Source organism: Carcharhinus amblyrhynchos, chromosome 29, assembly GCF_965287045.1.
Source record: "Carcharhinus amblyrhynchos chromosome 29, sCarAmb.v2.hapA, whole genome shotgun sequence".
In the NCBI taxonomy this organism is placed as follows: domain Eukaryota; kingdom Metazoa; phylum Chordata; class Chondrichthyes; order Carcharhiniformes; family Carcharhinidae; genus Carcharhinus; species Carcharhinus amblyrhynchos.
In genome coordinates this window covers 15601844-15628043 of record NC_137352.1, presented here as the reverse complement: position 1 = coordinate 15628043, position 26200 = coordinate 15601844, and the positions used below count along the sequence as shown (strand labels likewise).

Sequence of the window (26200 nt, the reverse complement as noted above, 5' to 3'; positions counted from 1 at the left end):
CAGAGGCAAAAGGGAAGAGAGGTAGACAATATTCCAAAAGGAAAATAGAGTTGGTGAGAGACTGAACCTAACTTCTGATTTGACACAAACTCAGCTTACAGTTAAGTGGCTGCACACAGTTAGGTTCAGAAGAACTGTGGTCAGAAGAACTGTGACCACTTGGTTTGCTACAGAAATATTGAATATTTTTCATTAGCATGCATAAAACCCCTAACTTTGGAAGCCTAGTTTAAACCTAGCCAGACTCTAATTTGCCAACTGCAAAGCTGGAACAGACAGTTTTCATGCAGCCAGGCCTTGGACAATCAACTTTCCTTCAAAACCAGACAGGTCTGGAACAGCCTGGCCAGGTGCATTGTTTCAGACTGAACCATTGTTTACACCTCCAGTGAAACTGCTTTGTTGGAAGAATGTTACGCAGACTTGGTGGCATCCAGTTCAGGAGGCCAGAGGCATACAGTCATACAGGTTTACAGCTTGGCGTGACAAGGACAACGCTTGACAGCTGAAGGTTCAAAACCATGTTCTGCGACATCCAAATATGGAAATATGCCCCCACCCAATGCTAGTATTGGGCACAGGCCACAGAATTTTTGAGAAAGGTGCAAAGATAAAAGGGGCAACCTCAGCTCTCTCTGCTTTTGCACCTCCTTCAACAGCGTTTCCAAAGTGCATCTTCGACTGGCAGCCAAGCAGCACAGTACTTCCAGCTCCTTGTGCTTGTGACGAGCATCATCAGACTGACAAGATCCTTAAGACCAGCCGAGTGAGACAAAATGAAGACTACAACTAGTCTTAGATGAGAGTGGAAGCCCAAATCAACAAATGTGGACCTGGGTATGTCAGTCAACACTCAAAGACCGAGAAACAGCCTGTACCCTCCTTACTGAATGGATATTACCAGCCTTTTCAGACAAACAGCTCAAATACAGTGATGGAGACGCATGGATAGAGTGTAACGAATCCTTGGAAACATGTATTAGAAGTAGATAGTCACAAATCTACAGGAGCTATCTACTTAGAGATTTAAGACTGTTTACTGAAGAGTCCTGTGAAGATATTGATGTAAAATACTATAAATGCGATAGTAGAGTTAGATAAATATTGTTTTTCCTTGATAAAGTGTTCAATAAAATTGTGTTGGACCTTCACCTGATTCGTGCCCCCTTTGTTTATCTCACTATGTAACACATCGACTTAAGAAGAGTTACTGCAAACTGGTCAATGTTAGTACATTCACTCACTTTTCTCTTAACAGCAGAAATAAGTGCCAAGGGTTGGAACAGAATCAAAGGTGAGGCACAGAATTTCTGGACAGAACTCAACAGGACAGCCCTACTCTTGCTGGTGTGAACTGGAAAACATTCTGCTCATCCAAAGCCAGATATGGAATGTTAGTATACAATGCAGCAACAATCAAGGAGATGCAGTTGCAATTGATTCAATGATTCTCAGAGATAAAGGGATTTATCTTGTACTGTTAAGTATTTATGTGAAAAGTTTATTTTATTCCCAGCTACTCTTTGTGGTGTCATTTTGACTCAGCTAGTAGCACTCTTGCCTCTGATCAAGGCGGCTGCTGGTTCAAGTTCCAATACAAGCTTGAGCACATATCCTAAAGTGACAGTGCACTGCAGCACAGAAGTAGTATCTCAACGTGGGAGGTGTTGTCTGCCTGGTGAGACACTAAACTAAGGCACTACTTGTCTGTCTGTGAAATTGTAAAAGATCAGGTGACACTATTTGTGGAACAGCAAGAATCTGACCTGCATCCTGACCAAAATTACTTCTTGAACGATCACCAACAAAAGCACATTGTCCAGTCACTCATTAATCTGTAGGTGGGGCCTTGCCATGCTTGCCTACACAGCAATGACTACATTTCTTGGCACAGTGCCTAGCACTGCTGCGTCACAGTGCCAGGGACCCTGGTTTGATTCCCAGCTTGGGTCACTGTCTGTGCGGAGTTTGCACGTTCTCCCCGTGTCTGCATGAGTTCCCTCCAGGTGCTCCAGTCTCCACCCACAGTCAGAAAGACACGCTGGTTAGGTGTATTGACCCAAACAGGCGTCATGGTGTGGCGACTAGAGAAATTTCACAATAACTTCACTGTAAACCTTAGTTGTGACTAATAAATAAGCTTTACTTTTTAACGTTACTTTATATTTCAAAAGTGGTCTACTGACTGTAAATCACATTGGGATGTTCTGAGGCACTATAAAACAGGTTTAATCATCTTTTTCCACAATTTTATTGCTTTGGATTGAATTAACCACCATATTATGCATGCAGAATAATCGTCATAGCATATAAAATTGTCTTTCAGCCTCAGAATTATAAACGTAATTCCCATGAATGCTATATTATTTACTCTGGATAAATTCAGATAATGTTGTTACAAGTCAAGTTTACAGGCAACATTCTGAACTTGTACTGGGTAGGAGTAACAGACATAAATGGAAAATGATTATTTACTGCCAAATTCTGCCCAACTCTTACAATTTTATGGCAGCACGGTGGCACAGTAGCTAGCACTGCTGCCTCACAGCACCAGGGACCCGGGTTCAATTCCAACCTCAGGTCACTGACTGTGAAGTTTGTACTTCCTCCCCGTGTCTGCATAGGTTTCCTCTGGGTGCTCCGGTTTTCTCCCACAGTCCAAAGATGTGTGGGTTAGGTGGATAAATTGTCTGTTCGTATCAGGGGGATTAGGAGGGTAAGAATGTGGAGTTACGGGGATAGGAGCTGGATGGAGTTATTGTCAGTGCAGGCTCAATGGGCCAAATGGCTTCCTCTTACACAGTAGGGATTCTATGATTATGACTCTATATTTCAGTAGCACTAGTCACATGTGGGTTCCAACTATTCTTTAGAATCATATCTCCAGAAAAAACAATCATTGCAACAGCAAAGGGAGAATTTTTCAGAGGGTTTCAGTGAAGACAGACTCAAGATTTATTTTGTTTTTAAGTCTTGAAACATGCTAAAGTGAAACATGGCTGCTGTTTTTGTTTCGGCAGGCAATGAAAGTATTCTCTTCTTTTTCTCAAATACATTAAACAATTTCATTTGCCCCCACCCACCCTCTCCTCCACTTAGGAGCAAATTCTATTTATTAAAATCACTATAAAATTAGCATCATAAATAATATTTGACCAATTAAGAGGAAATATTCATAGACATGCTTGATTAGATCTTTACATTTCCAGTCCTTATGAGTGGAATAAACAGTGGAATACTTCCACCTGGTGGAGAGAAGTATAGATTACAGTTCCCTAAATTCAGCACAGTTAAAACCCAAGCCCATTTCTATTCATTTGTATATCCAAGAATGTTATTTTGGTCTTAGAAAATTGTAGCTAGCCATTATAATGGCAATTGTAAGTCAACTAAAATAACAGTACAATGTTTAAACCTTTTTAAAAGGTATGATAGGGTAGTTTGAGAACAACTATTTTTTTTCTGGTGAGGGGTCCAGAACAAGGGGGCACAACCTTAAAATTAGAACTACGTCTTTCACTGAGGTAGTGCTTCTTTGCACAATGGGTAGTGGAAATCTGAAGCTCCCTCCCTCCATCATGAAATAACTGAGGCGGATTAATTGACAAGGTCAAAACTGAGGTTGATAAGATTTTTGATGGACGAGGGGGTTCAAGGAAACAAAACCAAGGCAGGAAACGGAAGCTAACATATCGATCTGCAATGCTTGGACTGAGCAGCGGAACAAGCAGTTGTTTATTTGTATAGTGACTTTAACAAAATAAAATATCCCAAAGCACTCCAGAAGAGTGTAACAAAGAAACATTAGACGCCATGTCACTGAACGATGGCTAGAAGTTTGGTCATAGAGGTGGGTTTAAAGGTGCATTTTAAAGAGAGGGAGGTGGAGAGGTTAGAAGAACTGCAGAACGGAGGTCCAGGAACTGCCACCAATAATAGGGCATTTAAAGCTGGAGAGAGGGTGGTGGTGGTGGTGATGATGACGCTCAAGGGGCCAGAATTAGATGAATGCAGATATCTCAGAGGGCTGTGTGGCTCAGGGAGATTATAGATGTGATTTGATTTAACGTTGTCACATATATTGGGATACAGTGAAAAATATTGTTTCTTGCATACTATAAGACAAAGCATACCATTCACAGAGTACATGGGGGGAGAAGGAAAGGAGAGGGTGCAGGAGAGGGAGAAGAAATGGAGAAATAGAGAGGGGCAAGGCCATGGAAGTATTTTTAAATGAGCACAAAAGCTACCAGGGGTTGTAATGGCAGGTACAATTATAATATTTAAAAGACATTTGGACAGGTACATGGATAGGAAAGGTTTGGAGGGATATGGGCCAAATGCAGGGAAATGGGGCTAGTTCAGTTTAGGAAACCTAGTCAGTGGACAAGTTGGACCAAATGGCCTGTTTCTGTGCTGTATATCTCTATGACTCTAATTGTAAAGTTAAGGCTTTGCTGGACCAGCAGCCATGTAGATCAATGAGCACAGAGGTGATAGCTGAACAAGAGTTGGTATGGGTAAGGACACCATACATTGGATGATCGCAAATTTATGGGGGAGCAATTATATTGCCTTTATATGAGGAGCCAGATAGAATAGTGAAGACGAGAGGGGAGAAACAGCACCTGTGAGGGTTTTCAGCAGCAGATGAGGGGAGACAGGGGTCAAGTCAGGTGATGTTACAAAAATGGGAAAAGGCAGTCTCAGTGAAGGGGTGGATATGTGGTCAGAAGCTCGTCTCAGGGTTAAACATGACACCAAGGTAGTAATTAGTCTGGTTTAGGCTCTGATAGTTCTGAGATGATGGCTGGAGTTTGTAGCTAGATAATGGAGTTTAGAGCATGGACTGAAGACAATGGTTTCATTTTTCCCAATCTTTCACCTGGAGGGAATTTCTGCTGATCCCGAACTAGATGCTAGATAAGCAATCTGACAATTTAGCAAAAACAGAGGCATCTAAAGAGAGAGTGGTAAGTTAAATTGGGCATCATCAGTGTACATGTGAAAAATAGATTTTTTTTAAGATTTAAAGTTTATTTATTACTGTCACAAGTAGGCTTCCATTAACACTGCGATGTAGTTACTGTGAAAATCCCCTATCACCACACTCCAGCACCCGTTCAGATATACTGAGTGCCAGCACATCTTTCGGGCTGTGGGACGAAACCAGAGCATCTGGAGGAAACCCATGCAGACACAGGGAGAACGTGCAGACTCTGCACAGTGACCCAAGCCGCGAATCAAACCTGTGTCTTTGGCACTGTGAGGCAGCAGTGCTAACCATTATGCCACCATGTTCCTATTTTCTGTGATATGGCTTTAGAATATGGACGATTGTAGATATCGTACCGCACAACCACTGCAGCTCTCAAACAAAATACTACAAGAAATTGAGATTGCCCCCCACTTTGGTGCAAGAATAAAATTACCTCTTGAAAACATTAGCATGGGATCTCTTAAAGGATCATGCCGACCCTTAAATCAGCAGTCTCCAAACTTCAATATGGATGCGGCCCAAATATGGCCCAGAGGCCGTAGTCTGGAAACCCCTGCCTTAAATGATGCTGCATTTCAAAATATGCAATTTGCCAAACTATGAATTTAATCATAGTAATTTTAAATGGTTGAATAATTGCTCATCAGGTTTCAAGAAGCACCAACCTAGCTGACAACAATGAATATTACGATGCAGTTTCAAAATAGTTCCCATTCCAGTTATGACTTCAAAACTTTTATAAAAGCATTTGGATTTAAAAAGGTTTCAGAAAGATAATATTATAGAACAGATTGATGGAACTTGAAGAGGGTTGTGCTCCAATCAGTCTTGGAACGTATAGAGAAACATATACAAATAAAATCAAAATAATTTACAGCAAAGCCTGAGGGGGGTGCAGGGCGGAAAGAAAATCTGATGCATTGGCATTTCATATATCAAATGAAAGAAGTAGTTCAAAATGAATCACGCAAAGTTTAGGTACAACATTCTCCTTCATAAATAAGTTCAGTGGAATTATTAGCATAGTAATCACAGATATTGTACCACACGCCCTCTGCAGAGCTCAAAAGAAAATACTATACAGGTTTCTACAGATGCACACTGGAGCTTTCTGCTTTTCCTCATTAATTTTAACGATTTACTTGTTGGCGTTGGTAGAACAGAAAATCCAGTTGCAATTTATAAATAAAAGGTTCCACATCACGCCCTACTTGAGGGAAGCAAAGTTTTGCTCATCAATGGCCAAGTGTCAGTTTGGCAATTTCATCGTGGTACAGATCCTGCATCAATGCAGGGCCAAAATCAGTATAAAGAATTGTGTAATCACACAGCCCCAGTACTGAAAGAAACTCTATAAAAGGGTTTATTGAATGCTGCCTCTTGCATGTGTTTCTCATTTACAAAATGCTGCAATTCTCTGAAAATGAAAATAGCACCACTACTGAAGTATCAGGTGAGGCTATCCCGAAGTGAATTTGCTTAAAAAAAAACCCTTTGCATATTTAAGTCAGCGTTTGCAGTTTGGTAGTCGTCTAGACTAGATAATTTTGTCTGGTTAAGACATATGTCAATTTAATACTTTTACTGGCACAAAGCTGCGTTTAAGAATTAACATTCCAACAAAATTCTTCCTGGATGGCTTAAGTCTATATTTCTATTTCCACTGCTATAGCAGTACGGGATCACTGTCATTCTGTACTGGTATTACAGTCTCCTTCCGCAAGGCTGAACCAAGTCAGCGGAACTGAAATCTGTATTTTAATTTTGAATCTAGGAAGATCGGATTTAGATTTCTCACTGCTGAGTGTTGCAAAAGGCAAAGTCGCCATGGTCCCAATTGACCAAAGGCTGTGACTGGCAGTGACTTAACCTGAGGATCACGACATCTCAGCAAAAGGGCAAGATTCAGAAGACAGACTTTCATGAATAACCTCAACTGGTACGGGAATTGAACCTGCGCTGCTGGCATCGCTCTGCATCATGAACCAGCCTTTCCAGCCAACTGAGCTAAACTGACCCACTCAGCGCTGTATGCATGGTGACAGGTCACAGTCCTAAAAGCATTACATCTGTTTCTCTCTCCACAGATGCTGAGTTATTTCTAGCATTTTCTGCTTCTATTTCAGTGTTAAAGTGTAGCTGGTACTGTTACCCATCAACACAGCATCCAGCCTTGGCACTTTGTGAGAAGGTCAAATTGCATAATCAGCTTTCAGGGTTACTCAAATTGGGGGACATTTAAAAATGAATAGAAATGGGTTAGTTTAATAAAGATTTTGACTCCAAACTAGAGATCTCACTTCCATTCTATATCTGAAAATATAAAGAAGATATGCAATTCAATCAATAGGTTAAAACAGAACTCTAACAGGTGACATATCTAACACTTCTATATTACATATATGCTGCCTCACAGTGCCAGGGATCCAGGTTTGATTCCCGGCTTGGTTCACAGTCTATGCTGACCCTGCACATTCTCTATGTGTCTGCATGGGTTTCCTCCCAAAGATTCCACAAGTTAATCCATCTTACAGCTGAGCAGAAAAGTCTTGGGTTCAGTCTCTGTTAGATTAGCCAGGTCAGTCAGAGAGGCAGTGGAAATAATGGAACTGGCCTCATTCACCATTGGTTAAGGAGGGTTTGGGGGAGGAGGTCAAAATCAGTCAAGATCCCTGCAACAAACTGTCATCTACCAGGCCCTGCCAGAATTGCATGCAAGTAGACATCAGATAAGGACAGCATCGTATGCAGATGTTATTCCGCTCCCCCCCCCCCCCACCTCCCCCGTGTTCAAATGCCATGTCAACCCTCACTCTCTAGGCTCACAGAAGAATATAAGCAACTTTTATTATTTTACAATACATGTAACAGAAGGTACCTAGCATCTGTACATCAGCAAACAGATAAACCTCAGGGGATAAGGAGGGAATGGGAGAGGAAATAAACTAAAATTATCATGAATATTCAAAACCAATGTTGGAAATCTTGGTGGAGATGGAGAGGGTGGCAAGGCTAGGCTGCTACACATACTCCAAAATAATTCACTAAAACAATGACAATAACTCATACTTGTAAAGCTGTCACACACATTCCTATTAACTAAAAGACACAAACTTCCTTCCTCACAAACAAAACCTCATCCATTCTAATTTAAAGCAAAGATATTTTTGGCTATGCTTACTGCCAAGATTTAATGAACTTTCCAGGAACATTTAACATTTCAAAATTAATCAGAATGAGATTGCTCATAGTCCTTTGCACATTCTTGCAAAAGTATGATTATAGACCACTTCAATTAATCGTAGCGAATGCAAAAATAACCATCAACCGGTGATCATCATTTTCTAGCAATGACAATATTATTCACAGTAAAAAAATCTCTTCAGTTATTCAAATGTTAATTTTCAATGGGTGCAAATAGCCTTTCCAAAGTATAACATCAAAATCTAAATGCTATGCTAGTTCAAATTAAGCTCAACAGATTTCATTCAGAAACACCTTGAGAGGGCTCTGTCACTTCACTTGTGGCCCAATTTCTTCTACCTCTTCATACGTCCCTCAGCCCGACCTTCTTTTTAAAACCCTGCCTTTACCTTCAGGCAAGAGCTAAAGAAGGCTGACCACAAATGTCACTTTATTGTCATCAGAATGGGCACTTCTGGCAAATATGATCACATTTCCTTTTCTGTTGGGTGAAGGGAGCAACACTAATCGGAAAATTGCATCCCAACTCTTGTTGGCAGAATTGTTACAGGCAACTCCCAGGCTAAAATTCTATATCATTTTGTTTGGAACTAGAAGAGACATAGACCATAAAGAATCAGAGATAGATTTAAAAATTTCACATTCCACAGTTAGCCCACAAAAATGGCTAGAGCAGTAGCAGGTGAGAAAAGTGGCACCAATGGCAGCATTCTCCACAGTATAGTTGGAACACAGAAAATAATAGCAAGGGACTGGTCCCACAATGTCACTCCAGCAACTTGGCTTTTTGAAGATCATGGTGCTACATTTAAAGGCCATCCCAGTGCAGAAATGTTCATATGGAACCCCTCCCCCAAGGCAACCCTCTTTATCTGCTTGGGCACTGACCCCAGCCTTTGGGGGGCACTGTGCCAGGAGCAATGCCCAGGTACTGCCTGGGCATGACCCCTTCCCTCTGAGAGATGCACTCACTTGAGCTCCTCTGGGAGGTCTGCCTGCCAGTTGCACGCCATGGGAGATCAGTCATAATTCACACCAATCTGCCCTCATGCCAACGTGAATACACTTTCCTATGGGGGGAGGAGAGGGTGCTGGGGTGATAATGAGACGTGATTTGGACATTGCATGAGATTTTCCACTCACGTTGCCGATCCCAGCTGATGAAAACAGGAGAGGAAAGTCCTGCTCCCCCCTTAGGTATTCCCCCAATCTGAAGACACTGAACTACCTACCAGTTGACCTGAAAGACTGAAGAAATGTACATCAAGAAAAACCATACATTGAGTTATATTTGTGATATAACTTGAAAGAAAATAAATGTGGATTTTTAAAAATCTTAGAACTGGAGGTAGTTATGATGCAGTTTTGTTCCCTATAACTGTTCTCATCATCATTACAAAATAGATCCCACAGACAGGTAAGCTTTAACTTTAATAATTAACTTAACACGTTTACTATTTGGGATGTAAGAACAAAACATAGGAGCTTCAGTCAGCCACTTTGTCCTTCAAGCCTGCTCTGCCATTCAGCAAGATCATGCTGATCCTCTACTTAAACTCCACCTTGCTGATATCCCTTCATTCTCTTTGTACCCATCTATATCTATAAGTATGTACAAACATTAGACAAACATACTCATATTTATCAAACTTACAGTTGGATGGTAAGTAAAATTCTAATACATCTCATGTCTGATCAGAAGATAGATAACGTTGTGCCTATCATAATAAGCTAAGATAATAAATTAGTTCATCCATTTACACAAGTAAACAGTTCAGAATCTCATCTCTTCAGTTTGCAGAGGGTTAATAAAACTAATGAGGGAAGTTCCTTGAATCCATCTTAAAGGATTTGCTTCCTGGGAGGGAAAAGTGACATTGTTCCTCAGAAGAAAACTTGTTATTACTGAGAATTTTGGTCAAATTTCAATCCATAATAGTTGCTTGACCGATTGTACTTGCTACTGTTTCAAAGCGATTTCTGTTTAATTGCTATGTTATTGATCAGTCTTCTCCCTGAAACCCATCCTAATCTGTGCATTAACTTGTCAACAATGTCACTTTCAACAAGTTATCGTGCAGTAGCTTGTGTACCTCATTTAGAATATTCAAGTGTGGTGTTTTAAAACAGCTATTTTAGACTATGCAAATTATATTTTGTCAGTGTCATTCTAGAGCTTTTTTAACAGTCAAATCCCAATGGTCCTTGGAAAGATAGCTGGTAAATTTAATTGGCACTGGAAGATTGCTTCCTTCTGTATAATCCTGCCCCTATTTTAATCACTGTGTTAGAGAGATATATGGCTGGGATGGAAAATGAGGAAGATAAACTGAAAATGGTAGACGAAAATCTTGCATCCCTCATTTTATTCCTCATGTCAGCTTGGATCAGTGTGTAGTGCTGTAGATTGAAATTCTAATGCAGGACTTCAGAGCTGTTGCATTGGTGGAAGTCCCACCCTTTGGACTACACTTAAAACTAAGATTTCATATGTCTTGGAGCTTGAAAATTAAAGAACCATGGCAAAACTCAAAAGTATTCTTCTCTCACTAAATCATTCCTAAAGGTAAATTAATTGGTCATTTCATTGTCATTTGAGTCATTACTGAGCACATTTATCAACGTAATAGTCACTGCACGCCAATGGTTAGCACTGCCTCACAGCTCCAGGGACCTGAGTTCAGTTCCCGGCTTGGGTCACTGTTTGTGTGGAGTCTGCCCATTCTCCATGTGTCTGCATGGGTTTTCTCCCATGCTCCGAAAGAAGAGCTGGTTAGGTGCATTAGCCATGCTAAGTTCTCCCTCAGTACCCAAACAGGCGCCAGAGTGTGGCGACCAAGGGATTTTCACAGTAACTTCATTGCAGTATTAATGTTAGCCTACTTGCGAATAATAAGTAAGCTACGACACCATATAAATGTGAACTTTTTTAAACTCAGTAACATTTTTAAAAAACTAAAGCAACAACCCCTACCAGAATATCTTGGACAAAGTTGATGCAAGCAATTAGATAAAACTCCCAGGAATCACAAAAATATTATCCATACAACACAAAAGAATACCAGCATTGTGGATCACAGTCGTACCTGAATTCAAATCACAGTGTAAAGAAGGTGGCTTGCTGCCTTGCAGTTTTTTGATTGCATAATCAGCTTCGACAGTGGAAACCCCTTTGGACTCTTTTCCTTTCAAATTAATTTGCGTTCTTTTCAGCAACTTTTCTTTTTCCAAGATGAAATCCTCCATGCCGGCTATGCTCAGGCCTTCAGATAGCTGAGGCGAAACAATAACAGTGCCATACTAGCAAGAACAAGTTCTGACAAATTCACAACATACCTTGATCAAAATTTAGACTTACACATCACTTAAATCTGGAAAATTCATGACGCTGGCAATAATTTTAGCAATTTGGCAGCACACTTGCCCATATAATAAGTGACTATACATCAATAAACAATTTATTGAATGTAAGGGACTATGAAATTTACTGAGGACATGATACAGTAAATGCAAGTTTTTTTTCAACCTATAGTGCATTGTTCATTCAAAATTCTTAATTAATCATTTAAGAATTATAGTACACTGTAGAACAAGAACATTCATGAACTTGATGCCAGGTCTGATGAATTACCTTTGTTCAATACTCCCTTTCAAATGGAGATCCAATTTACAGGAAAAACAATGCTTGCAAAGCTACCCCTTGTCAGAGTACACTTTTTGGTTCTAAAAAGCAGACTAACATAAGCTGTTCTATTATATCTCTCAAAAGATTATGGGTGGAATTTTCCTGCCCCACCCGCCACAGGAATCATAGCGGGCGGAAGCGGGGGCAGACCATGCAAAGGCCCGTTGATCTCGGGCAGGATTTTCAGTCTTGGGGTGAACATAGCCAGAAAATCCCTATATGTACCTTTCAATGTATAAAACAAAGCAGAAGAATCTTAAAAACTGAGAACGGCCATTCAGGAGTAAAGTTAGAAATCACTTTTCCATAAATGAACAGTAGTAGAGATCTAGGACTTCAATGCCTTGGATGCTGGGTCATGACTTATCAAGACTGAGATTGTTATTAGGTAAGGATATCAAGTGAAATGGAGAAAAGGCAGATAAATTGAGTTCAGTTACAGATCAACCTAATCTAGTAACATCTGAACGGGTAAATTAATGTTAGGTTCCAGAGACAGCACCCAGTATGATATTGCAAAGGGCTCAACTTAAAGGGAAAACTGTAGGCCTAAATTCATTATCAAAAAATACATGCAGTTTATGGACTATGTTATCACTAAGATTGAGATCATCAACAGCAATGACAACTTGAATTTGTATGGCAATTTTAACATGATTCAACACACTTTAAACAAAGTTTGACATTACAATATATAAAGAGATATTATGACAAGCAACCAAAAACTTCATCAAAGAAGGTTTCAAAAACTCTCAGATGAGGACAGTTGTAAATAATTACAGAGGTGCACCTGGGAAGACCACCACCTGCAACTTCCTCTCCAAGTCGCAAAAATAACCTGACTAGGAAATACATGGCCGTTCCTTCACTGTCACTGGGTCATAATCCTGGAACTCCCTCCCTAACAGCACGGTGGGTGTACCTAAATCTTGGGGACTGCAGCAATTCCAGAAGTCAGCTGACCAGCACCTTCTCAAGGGCAACTAGGGATGGGTGACAAATGCTGGCCTAGCCAGTGACACTCACATCAGATAAATGAGTAGAAAAAAATGTTCAGGAAGGGAAGTAAATTAGCGAGAACAGGGGTGATGGATGAACAAAACTTGCTGTGTCTTAGGGTAGGGGCGACAATGCTTTAAATAAACTCAAATGTATGGTGAGTACACAGTAATCAATCTCGTAAACTGTGAAGGATCTGCAGATATCATCTGATTCAGACACACTTGGTCAATATTATGCACGTTTTCTGGAGTTACTGGTTTACTATCACATTTTCTGTTGCTTTATGCCATAAACAAAACGTTTCCTGCAGCAATAGCTCTATTTTTCCTTTTGGTCACTGACATGTTCTTTCAGAAGTTGGGACAAAGGATCCTTGTGATTTTGTTAACATTTGCACGAGTTCCAGGATGACTCAATTCTTGTGGGAGGCCTCACGCAGAAAGCATTAAAACCACTAAATTAGATCACACTGAAACCTTCTAAATCCACAACTGACCATGAAGTTCTACTCCATACATATATTATATAGCTATATATAATTGGCTTCATATTAAGTAAAAGTTTTATGGTGTGAGGTTGCCAGACAGCTTTGCTCGACAATACCACTGGTCTCATAGCTGCTTCACTTTGGGCTACTTTACATCATAAAGCAAATTCAATATCTACTTTTAAATCCAGGGATTCATTTCTATTATATCATTGCTATATACGTCATGAATAACAGGGTACAGAGGGTGTCACTAAATGATTCTGCGTTTTGGTTAGCACGTCTTTCTTGTTGTGGAATACGTAATGATAACACGCAATCCCACACTGCCTATTTACTATTGAATATATAAATAGAGTGTTGCAACTTAACCAAGGAAATCATCACTCAGGACATACTTTATGCCCACAAAAAAAGTCACTGAAAAGGCTAATCTGATTTAATTATTTTTACGCATTCTTTTGTTGTGCTGTTATTGTGATTATAGTTTCAAGCAATTAGTCTGTTTCCATAATCAAATGAATGATTAGAAATCTGCCACACATCATTGGTGAACTCAGCAGGTTCTTGAAGTGAGCAATAATACAAAGAACAGTACAGTACAGGAACAGGCCCTTCAGCTCTCCAACCCTGCGCTGATCATAATGCCTGCCTAAACTAAAACCATATGCTCTTACGCAGTCTGTATCCTTCCATTCCCATCCTATTCATATATTCATCTGAATGCTCCTTAAGTGCTGCTATCGTACCTGCTCCCACCAACTTGTCAGGCAGCATGTTCCAGGCGTTCACCACACTCTCCTTAAACCTATGTTCCCTAGTTCATGACTTTTCTACCCTAGGAAAGAGCATCTGACTATCCACTCCGTCCATGCCACTCATAATCTTGTAAACCTGCATCAGGTCGCCCTTAACCTCTGTCGTTCTTGTAGCTAGTACCCTCCAAACTAGGCAACATCCTGCTAAAAGTGGCCCAGAATATGTGGTAACATTAATGGTGAGACTGCCTGTGTCATTTTTTCAACGTAAAACCAACAGGAATTTTAGGCATCCAAACATGCAATGTTAAACGCAAAAATCCTGAGGTTGCTGTGGCACCCACACATCCACAGAATGCATTATTGCAGTCTGCAGTGATACAATTACTAGAAATGATTGCTCTAGTTTAACATACTTATGTGTGCACTATCTGCATAGTGCATCCACGAGAGGGCCTAAATTTTGCACCCTGGAGAGTGCCTGGGTAAGACACTCTGTCAGAAAGTCAATGCAGACTCAATAGGCCGAATGGCCTCCTTCTGCACTGTAGGGATTCTCTGATGATTCTTACTACAAAAATCAATAAAAATGTCATGAGTTACTGAGTGTTTAATATCATGCTCTATCAGAATTATTTCTCAATACTTGCTCTGGTCGTGAAAAACTAACTTTACAAATATGGAGTCTCATTGCCTCAAAAGAACATTTTAAAAGTACAGAGCTTTTAATTCAATTAAAAAAAGTGTTTTTTTGCACTGATGTGTTTACCCCAATCTTTATTTCGCTTTCAGTGCAATTTATATTTCTTGCACTTTACTCCCTAAATTGCTGTGAGAAATCTTCAATTTGATTGTTTGATCAGCCTAACCCTCTGCCAGCCCTGTTCATGGGCATAACAGATCCCCTGCAGAAGGTGCCAAAGTGCAAATGTCATCAGTAAAAGAGGAAATCTACACACTTGCGCTTGCTGAACTTATGTGGGCAACCTATTTCCAAGGTGATGGTTAGGGCCGTTTCTTCACAGCTGACTGCATACCCTGGTCAATATTTTTACAATATTTGGAAGACTTCAGCTCACCCTTCACTACAGCAGAAGTTGACAATAGCACTGCACTACTAGAGGTATCAATCTTCCACTAGTAATTGAAGCTTCTACAATACATAATAAATGTTCTGTTTTGCCAAGCAGGGAATAACTCAAGTATTCTTGATGATAATCCCTCACAATAAACTAACAAACTCTACCAGTATTTTGTGTCACAAAAGGCTCAATGTGAATGACATGTGCACGCACCAGTGGGTCGTTTGTAGATAAAATATTGTACTAATAGCATCACCAGGCAAGCAATAAACACCAGGATCATTTTTCCAGTTCTAACTAAAACCTAAGTGTTCTGAATATACACAACAGATTTTGCTAGGCAAGCCAACTCATGAAAAGGTGATATTTCATACCACATGCAACGAAAACAACAGTTTTATTTGGAACATAAATGGAGCAAACCATCCAGACTCAGTAGCCACCTGTAATCCAATCTGTCCATCAAACCATGCAGGAAACAGTTGGGACTGTTAAAGAAAATAGTGCTGCCAACATTGAAAATTGTAACTTAGTATTTGCTCCCTTCAAGATATTACATCTCAGAACCAGATTTCCAAATGGTTCAATATATTTTGCAAACTGCAATACTTAAATTTATATGACATTGGAGACTAAGCCTGAATTTTGACTGAATCTGTTTTTCTCTTCATGCATTGCAGGTACTCATAAACCAACATGTGCGCCCTGCAATGGTCAGTAAAATCAATGCAGTCGCTTCTTAATGAGTATAAATACCTCGTTGGAATTCACATCACATTTGACGAGGTAACTAAGTAGAATACAGTTGGATATTCATTATGATAAGTCTTGAAGAACTGTTTACATTTATTGCACTTTGGTGATGTGCTGAAAAGCAATAACACTTTTGTGCTTGTTTATCAGGTTTAATTTTTTTTCCAACGACTCAATTTCCAGACCTATAAAATGTCTTCTGGAAGCCCAATGAAATAATTCACAGTCAATGTTTTGCAACTACGATTAGCTAAAAACGGATTTAAAGATGTTAAATCGCCAATATCTGGTACTCAATTAAGTTTCCTGAATATATCACTCACATCATACATGTTTTCCAGGCCACTGTCAATGCAACTTTGTCAGTGATAGTGGGACATTGCAATAGAAGAACTCATTGCCTCAACTCCAAATTTTTCCTCTCCCTTTCATGTAGAGCAGAGTGGTGCCTCCTTGAGGATTTAACTGAGATTAGGAACTCACCATGAAAGGAAAATTGTAGTTACAAACTCACATCTTATTACTTGAATCAATTAACACCCTGCAGCACAATTCTTTTTTCGGAACATATTTAAAGAAGACCTTATTATTTCTACCAATTACCAATCTATCACCAGTGACACTGAAGGGCGTATCTATGAAGAAAGAGATGAAACAGGAATGATCAAAAATTCAATATAAATATGCTTGTTATACCAGATCCTTTGCAATGGGCCTAGTCTGTATGCAATATCCTCTGGTTTCCTATCTATTCTGCCTCAAGTTGCTCACACAGCCTTATCTTCTACATATAGAGTAACAGTAGTTTAAAAGCTAGGACAAATGAAGACATCTAAATATTCCAAACCTCCAAAAGCACCTATAGACACTTTTCACTTCGTTGTATCTCTAATGATTCTCATTCCCTACTCACATCTCCCCAAACACTTACAACAGCACTTTATAACTCCTAACCATCTTTCACTGCTCCATTTGGCATGATACTTCTGCAGCTGGTGGCACAGTTTTGGCACTGCTAACACAACACCAGGGACCCAGGTTTGACTCCTGGCAAGGGTCACTGTCTGTGCAGAGTCTGCACATTCTCCCCATGTCTGCATGGGTTTCATCTGGATGCTCCAGTTTCCTCCCACAGTCCTAAAGACATGATGGTTAGGTGCACTGGCCATGCTAAACAGGTGCCAAAATTTGGTGACCAGGAGATTTTCACAGTAACTTCACTGCAGTGTTAATGTAAGCCTATTTGTGACAATAATAAATAAACTTTAAAACTTTAAACTCTACGCAAGCAAGCCCATGCATCTGACTTTTATGCCTTTGTCCCCAATTAAACAATTATTCTGGCTGCTCTCCCTAGCCCAGCCATCATCCTTGCTCCCTCAAGTCCAAAGGGAGTACATTTGAACATATCTGACAGGTTTACTCGTCTATCACCAAATCTGACAACAACATCAAGCCCTTTTCTCCTCTGCCAAAACTGCTCACTACTCCACAATCATGTGGAATCCAAAAACACCCAGTTTCATTTATCTGCAATCACCCAAATTTTTTAACACTTCTCCCTGCCCTCTTCGCCCTTTATGGGTTTCCTCATAGCAACAGTAACAACCCATACTGAAATAGCACCTTTAACTTAAGTCAAGCACCTCACAGGACTGTCAAAACATGAGACTGAAACACATGCAGAGATATTGGGAAAGACGACAAAAAGCTTGGCAAAAGGGGTAGGTTTTAAGGATTGTCTAAATGGAAGAGAGAGGAGAGGTGGAGATGTTTAGGGAGGGAATTCCAGACCTAAGCTGAAAGTACAACGACCAATGGTGGAGTAATTAAAATTGTCTTTGCCCAAAATGCCAGAACTGGATGAACATTTAGATCTTAGGGAGTTGCAGAGTTGGAGGAGGTTACAGGGTTAGGGAGGAACAAGGTCATGGAGGGAAATTCTAAAACTGAGGCATCGCTAGTCAAGGAGCCAATGTGGGTCAGCAATAAGGAGCTGATGGGTGAACCAAACTTGATCCGAGTTAGAATATGGCAGCAGAAGTTTGGGTGAGCTCAGGTTTCTGAGGAAGGAAGATGGGAAAACAGCCAGAAGTGCACTGGAATCGTCAAGTCAAAAGGCAACAAAGGCACAGACGTAGGTTTGATTAAGTGATGCAAAAACACAGACAGGCAACGTTAGAGGTAGATGGTGACGATCTTGATGGCGGACTGGATATGTGGTTGGACACTCAACTCGAGGTCAAATAAATCACTAAGGTTAAAAATGGTTTGGTTCAGCCTCAAAATATTTACCTGAGAGAGGGATGGGGTCGGTAGTTAAGGAATGAAATTCATCACAGGGACAGAAGAGAATGGCTTCCATTGTCCCAATATTTAGCTGAAAGAAATTTCTGTTCATATGGTACCAGGTTTCTGGCAAACAATGTTACAAATTAGGAACAGCAGAGGAATTGAGGAGGATGGCGGTGAGATAAAGTTGGGTGTTGTGGAACTTACCATGTTTCAGATGATATACCTAAGGGAGAGATAGATAAGAAATAGGGAGGGTGCAGGTAATGCCAGAGAAGTGGGAAGATAAACCACTGTAGGTGATTCTCTGACAACAACTATATGGAAAAGAATGAAATCAGTTGAGCAGTTTCACCCAGGAGGCTGAGGAGGCACTGGAGGAGGACAGTATCATCAAACGTATCACAGATTGCAAAGGACGAGGAGGGATAGCTTACCTTCCTGTCAGTTATCTTTGTTACAACACCGGGCAATATCCTACCATCCTTCTCACCAAAGAAGACAACCTTTTCTGACAGTTCTTCCTATCCTAGCTTTGAATCAGTCTTTCTTTAGTTTCTGTCCTATCTCTCAATCTCACTAAATAGCCATCTAACTTCCCTTCCAATCTCACATGCTAGTTAAATTTGTATATGGCTCCCTTTTGCAAGGTACTGTCCTCTCCCACCCTTTCAAGACTGCCATCATTACCACCTTCCTCAGAAACTGACCTTCAATGTCCACATACTTACAAGCCCATTTCCAATTGCCCTTCTCCCTCCAAATGTTCTGAAGGTATTGTCACCTCCCAACTCTATACACACAATTTCCCAAACTCCATGCTTGAATTGCTTCAATCGCACCATTCTCCTCCGAAAGCTCTCCTCCATTGCTCTCCTTGGGATAACCTTCGCCTGACTCCACTCTTACTTATCAAGTCATAGCCAGAGAATTCTCTGCAACGGTTTCTTATCTTGATCTGTATGGAAACTAGATCCTTGACTAAGGAGCTATCCTGCTACCTGACCACTGTCTCAGATTGACGCACACCGTTTCCAACTTTGGCATACTCATGACCCTACGCTGAGCTTCCAACACTTTCCCTACTTCACATCCACAATATTGTCTATATCCACTCCTGGCTCATCCGCTGCCAAAACCTGGGGAATTCTGTCACAAAAGGCAATGGAATCCAAGTCACTGAATATATTTAAGAAGGAAATAGATAGAATTCTAAACACTAAAGGCATCAAAAGGCATGTGGAGACTGTTAGGAGCATAGCATTCAGTTAGAGGGTCAGCCATGATCACACTGAATGGTGGAGAAGGATCGAGGAGCTCCTGCTCCTATGTTCTATGTTTCTAAGACTCTCTTGCACATCTTAGTCATCTCCAGATTCAATTACTCCAATGCACTGCTAGCCAGCCTTTCGTCTTTAACCTTCTATAGGTCTCAGCTGATACAAAACTCTGCTGCCCCTAGCCTAACCTGCACCAAAGGCCACTCACTTATTAGCCTATGTTCACTGACCTACATTAGCTCCTGGTATCCTAAAATTGGGTCATTGAGGTCTATGGCATGAAAACAGGCCCTTCAGCCCAACTTGTCCATGCCACCCTTTTTTTAAAATCCCAAAGCTAGTCCCAATTGCCCACTTTTGGCCCATATCCCTCCATACCCATATTACCAATGTAACTGTGTAAATGTTTTTTAAAAGACAAAATTGTACACACCTCTACTACAACCTCTGGCAGCTTGTTCCAGACACTCATCACCCTCTGTGTGAAAAAATTGCCGCTCTGGACACTCTTGTATCTCTCCCCTCTCATCTTAAACCTGTACCCTCTAGTTTCAGACTCCCCTAACTTTGGGGAAAGATATTGACTATCTAGCTGATTTATGTCCCTCATTATTTTATAAACCTCTATACGATCATCCCTCAGCCTTCTATGCTCCAGAGGAAAAACATTTTCGTCTATCCAGCCTCTCTTTATGACTAAAACGATCAAGTCCTGGTAGCATCCTAGTAAATTTTTTCTGCACTCTTTCTAGTTTATGATTTCTAGTTTAAGATGCTCCTCATCTTTTTGTTAAAATCACTTCATCATTTGTACATCTCTAGTTCTGAAACCTCTTCCAACTTTATAGTATTCTAACCACCAAGCTCCCCCAATTCTGACCTCTTTCATATATCCATCTCCTTTACTCTACCTTTGGTGCTCATCTGAAACAAAATGTGAGTGAGGTAGAAGAGAGAAATTGAAAGCGAGGGAGACAAAAAGGTAGAGAGCAGAAAAAGTGAAAAATATATACTTCAGTCATTTTGTTTGTTTTTCGAGTATCTGGTCAAGATTTCTTTAAAAGTAATGTTTCAATTTGAGTACCAAGCACCATTTGAATGTTTGCACCATTAGTGCTTTCCTGCCAAAAACTAATGACAGTTCTCAGTCTAAGTATCTCTTTACATCAAATTGCTAAGTACAAGTGCCAAGATGTAACAGAGACAACTTCTATGATAGTCATCCGACCTCTTTGGCATCTTTTCAAAATTTAGTTAATGAGTCATTTGTTGCCTTTCTGCATTTAGATGAAATCTATTCTAGGAGGTAAGATCCTGACATAATGAGGATAACATGCTGACAATGTCATTGGCACAACATTATGTAAATGTCTTTGCAGAGATAACTTAACATAGATTCATTGTACAATTTTCTTTTCTTTTCTGGTCCCATAATTATTTTTTCCACAATTATGTTTTGTATCTTCAAATTAGAAGTTAGTTTGAAACATCAACCAATTGCTGGGATTTTCAAATGGAAATACAAAAAGTAGTCTCAACAAGTCTCAAGATAGAAAATGACTGACTCTTCACAACAGCATCTTGTAATGCAATGGGCATTAACCTCAGGAGAGTAAATGAAGACACAAATCAGTTAAGCCCGTTAGCTATGGGCTACCTCAGCTAAGTGCTTCTCTGGCATCTTCCTGACTTGAAATGCTTAGTCTCCATGGGGTTGGGCAGCACTGATTTAAATTGAGGCTTCTTGTAACATATGACAATTTTGAAAAGGTAAATATGTTACTTGAGGATGCAAAGATAGAGAAAAATAAAGATAACTTGACATTGAAAGTACTTTACTTACCGTAATATTTACTCCTTGATATCAGTTTGGCTTAAAACCACTGCCTTGTCTTTGTGCCAAAACAATTGGCGATTCAAGCTGTCCATGAACTGCCCCCACCTCCCAGCACTCACCTCCCTCACCGCCCCCCCGCCGACTTCCAACCCCAGACTTGAGCACATGATCAAGGCTGTCACTGCAAAGCAGTGCTGAGGGATTGCAGAATTATCTATTTTTTAGTTGAGAAGTTCTGCTGCATCTTCAGGTGGACTTAAAAGATGTCTTGCTGCTATGCGAGGAAGATCAGGTCATTCTCTTACCCCATCAAAACGCATTCTTTATGCAATCTTGATCATTACAAGTAACTAGCCTCCAAGAGTTACATTGAGGGAGAGATTGCATAAACTAGGCTTGTAGTGAGAGAATATGGAAGTTGATTAACTGAGATCTTCAGAGTTTTAACTGTGGTATAATAATGTACACTGGAGCCCAAAGTAAAACACAGACACTGAAGCACTGGGTGAGTAATGAAACTGTGGTAGATAGATTTCAATGCAACCAAGTGAGAGATCATCCACTTTACACTAGTAAAGAATAGATTCAATAGAATTTATATCATGAAAAGTTGACCTCAACCTCCGACCCACCGCCACCCTCCAACCCACCACCACCCCCTCAACCTCTGACCCACTGCCACCACACCCCCCAACTTCCAACCTATCGCCACTCCCTGTTCTCTGATTCACCACCCTCCCGACCTCCGATCCACAGCCGACCTCTGACCCACCAACCCCCCCGACCTTCGACTCACCTCCCCCAACCCACCGCCAACCCCGACCTCCAACCTACCACCACCCGCTGATCTCCAACCCACCGACCCCCAATCCACCGTCTCCCCTGACCTCCAATCCATCCCCTGACTTCTAATTCCTCTCCTTCAACCTCCAATTTCTCCCTCCAAACTCCAATTCTCCCCCAAGGCCTCCAATATCCTACTGACCACCAATCCTCCTTCTGACCTCTAATCCACAACCTAACGTCTAATCCTCCCCCGACTTTCCAGACCCCCACCAGCCTTTAATTCCCCCTACCCTCCAAATCCTATCCACTTTCCTTCATCCTGACCTGTCAAGAACATTTCACGACCTTAAAATTTACTTGGTTTATGACAGTTAGTGCCAAAAAAAAGTGGCCTGTTTCACTTCAACTACCCTGGACTTTGATCCAAGCGCTGACTGCCACTCCGAGAAAGTTCAGGCCCAATGTATAGAGCGAGCCAATCAAAAGTACATTCCAGAATTATGAAGCAACAAAGATACAATTATTCCTTCAGCACAATATTTAACAGGCTACTGGGCAGATAATACAAGGCCTTTCATCAAAATAAAATCAGCAGGCTTTCTGGCAAAACATTTAAACTCCACATAATGACATTCAGATATCCCGACGGAAAACTAAAATATAAAGTAGATTACATAATTTATAGATATCTTCAGAATCCCAGTGAACAACACATCTAGAAATTGGAATGGATATCACAAAAGATTTGATTCTAAAAATTATTTATCTTTAGTGGACTATAAGCAGACATATCATTTGACTTGCATACTTCTGCATTTAGCATGGAATAAAACAAGTGAACTGGTTACTTACGCTGTTCTCATTGTAGCAGTATGTGACTTTTGTTTGAATATCACCAACATTCAGTGCTGGAGCAATCTTACTGGAAGTAAACCTTAGACGAGATCTGAAAAAATAAAGTTGCTAATACTTCAAGTGCTAACAAACAAATAATTCCTATATTTGTCACATACACTGCTTTTATAATGCAGTCATATAACATCTCCAAAATAATTCATAATATTCAATTCAAATCTCCTGTGTGCTGTCTCAAGCTTACTAGTAATCTTTCACTCCAGTTCACTCTTGCTAGATATAAACCATGCTTCAATTACCTACATATTGACTTGGCATTTGATAGCACTTTTCTCAAACTTACATCTGTTAAAAACAGGACTTCAGGAAGGGATAGAAACAGACTTAGACAATCACAGTGAAGGATTCATAGAATCATAGAATTCCTACAATGCAGGAGGAGGCCACTTGGCTCATCAAGCCTGCACTGACAACAATCCCACTCCTGTAACCCCACATATTTACCATGCTAGCCCCCCTGACACTAAGGGGTAATTCAGCATGGTCAGTCCACCTAACTCACATGTCTTTGGACTGTGGAAGGAAACCGCAGCACCCAGAGGAAACCCATGCAGACACGAGGAAAATATGCAGACTCCACACAGTGACCTGAGGCTGGAATTGAACCCGGGTCCCTGGCGCTGTGAGGCAGCAATGCTAACCACTGTGCCACCGTGCCGCCCTAGTCATTTATTGATATTTCAATTAGAGAAAGTACCAGACAGTTGCTGGTACCTTTAAAACAGTATACCATAGAAAGCAACTTCTTCAGGAAAGAAGTAGAAACAATTCGGGGTTGAATAAAAGGCACAGCTATGTGAGAAAAACAAGAGGCTTCAAAAATTGACAGGCATCAACTACACTGTGTTTTCTATTGATACCTACTTGGTCCCTTTCTTTCCATCCCCTTGAGATTTTCCATCTACTTCACATTCTCCCAAATCCTCAGTAGGGCTCTGGGGTTCTATTCGGGGGAATGCTGTCTTCAACGTGTCCACAATTGCACTGACAACAATCTGCGGGAGAAGTATTACACGCCAAGATCAATTTTCTTGTTGCTGTTGTAATAAACACCATTAAAACCCTTCATCACTGTACGTTTTCTACTACAGAACATCCTAGTTTAGCCCCATCTACAGCCTACTGCACTGGGTGACTTTTTAAATATTAAAGAAAGTTTAAAAGATGGTTTGATTGGGGATTTTAATAGACTGTGTTTCAAACACACACAAAGGATTCAAAATAGTTTTAATTTATTGCAACAACCTCAGCCTGAGAACTGAATATCTCCAACTTTTAAAAGAAAATATGTAGCTATCACTGTGTGGTATTTAACAAATAGCAGTTCTTGAAGGGAAGACGCTAAATTAAACTTAACCAAAATTATTCAAACATTTACAAACTTACCTTGTCAATTCTGGACACAAATGACTTCTTCACAAAAGCAATTCTGGCATCAGTGTTTAGAGCCAGAAACTCTTGCATTTCCTCAGAATATGCACTTTCAGGAATTGCGCACAGTTGCTGCATAAAAAGGGAAGATTATTAACTGTTTCATACAGAAAATAGAACAGAAACAAAATTATAACAATTCAAATTAAAAGACAGAATTAGCAGACTTGGTATTTCATTTACTTTCGGCTCCTTGGCTGTACCCTCATTGAAGTAAACTCCGTTGAAGCATCTGACAATACCTGGAGCTGGCAATTAAATGGAGGCCTGAGTGAGACTCCACTAACTCCGTCTGCACTTCCCACTGCCTCGGAAAAGCAGCCAGCACAATCAAGGCCCCCACACACCCCGGACATCCACTCTTTCATCTTCTACCGTTGGGAAAAACTTATAAAAATCTGAGGTCACATACCAATTTATTCAAGAACAGCTTCTTCCCTGCTGCCATCAGATTTTTGAATGAACTTGACTCACATTAAGTTGATCTTTCTCTACGCCCTAGCTATGACTGTAACACTACATTCTGCACCCTCTCCTTTCTTTCTCTATGGTATAGTATGCTTTGTCTGTGTAGTTTTCAAAGTATACTAATACATGTGACAATAATAAATCAAATCAAAATCTCTTGTTGATAGAGTTCAACTTCAACTTTCTAAACTACAAATCTATGTATAAAACAAATCATAAGTTTCCAGTGATTTATGTCTGTACTATGAGCCACAAAATAGCTAACAAGCATTAAAATCACAATCTGATTAGGCTAGCCATTGTAATGTTTGGATTCAGTTTAAGTATAACATGTCCAGTTTGCTAATCCAATAGACAAATTCTATTACCCTGTTGCCCGAGTTGATTGTAATCTTGGACACAGTTGAACATGGGCTACAGGAGGGATTACACTCTAAGATTCAAGTAGAAGGCTTTTAATACAAGGCTGAAGGTGTCAGACCAGCGAGACACAGCTGCTGCAAAGCAATGTACAAATAGCACCTTTTTAATCCCAAAGTAAATGGACACAAAGGAACAGAATCTGGTGATATTTTAGTTACAACAGAAGAAGGTCAATAATGATTTATAGTAAAATAACATGGCAAGTTTAGGATGACTGCACAGAAAATTTTGGATTTTGCAGTCAAGCTCCAACTGGCAAAACTGCCCTTAATACTCCACAAACTAATAATCTTACAGCATGAAGCCACAAATGCTGATGTTAGAAATGGAGAACGTTATCTGGATGCAATAGGAGCAGCATTTCTATGGTTGGACTTGGATTGCATTACGGAAACTATGTTGAAAACTGACCCTGAATCTAATTGTGCCACACCAAAGCCAAAGGTACACAATGCTGATCCCAGATGTCTCAACTTGGATGAGCACAAGACATCATAAATGTGCATAAAAACGAGCTCTGATGAAGGGTCATCCCGTCTCGAAACATTGGCTCTATTCTCTCTCCACAGATGCTGTCAGACCTGCTGATATTTTCCAGCATTTTCTGTTTTTGTTTCAGATTCCAGCATCCACAGTATTGTGCCTTTATATAAATGTGCATTCATTGTTTTGAATAAAGGATTTGTTTATGCATATGTTGGACATATACAAAAGAAAAACTGATTTGGGTCTGAATGAGGCACTGCAAGCACAGGGTAATCCAATGGATTTTAAAATGGTGAACTATCGCCTAAACGA

The 26200-nt window shown here is 40.3% G+C and overlaps 1 protein-coding gene across 1 annotated transcript in view; it reads right to left on the bottom strand.

The window, feature by feature from the left end:
* Positions 1-26200, bottom strand: part of snx19b (sorting nexin 19b) — a 162825-nt gene that overhangs the window by 127749 nt on the left and 8876 nt on the right. The window contains exons 4-7 of the mRNA XM_080214626.1: positions 24467-24583; positions 23945-24075; positions 23018-23111; positions 11290-11476 (exon numbers count right to left, since the gene is read on the bottom strand). Of these exons, the coding sequence (XP_080070752.1) occupies positions 11290-11476; positions 23018-23111; positions 23945-24075; positions 24467-24583 (529 nt within the window). The remainder of the gene's footprint in view (positions 1-11289; positions 11477-23017; positions 23112-23944; positions 24076-24466; positions 24584-26200) is intronic.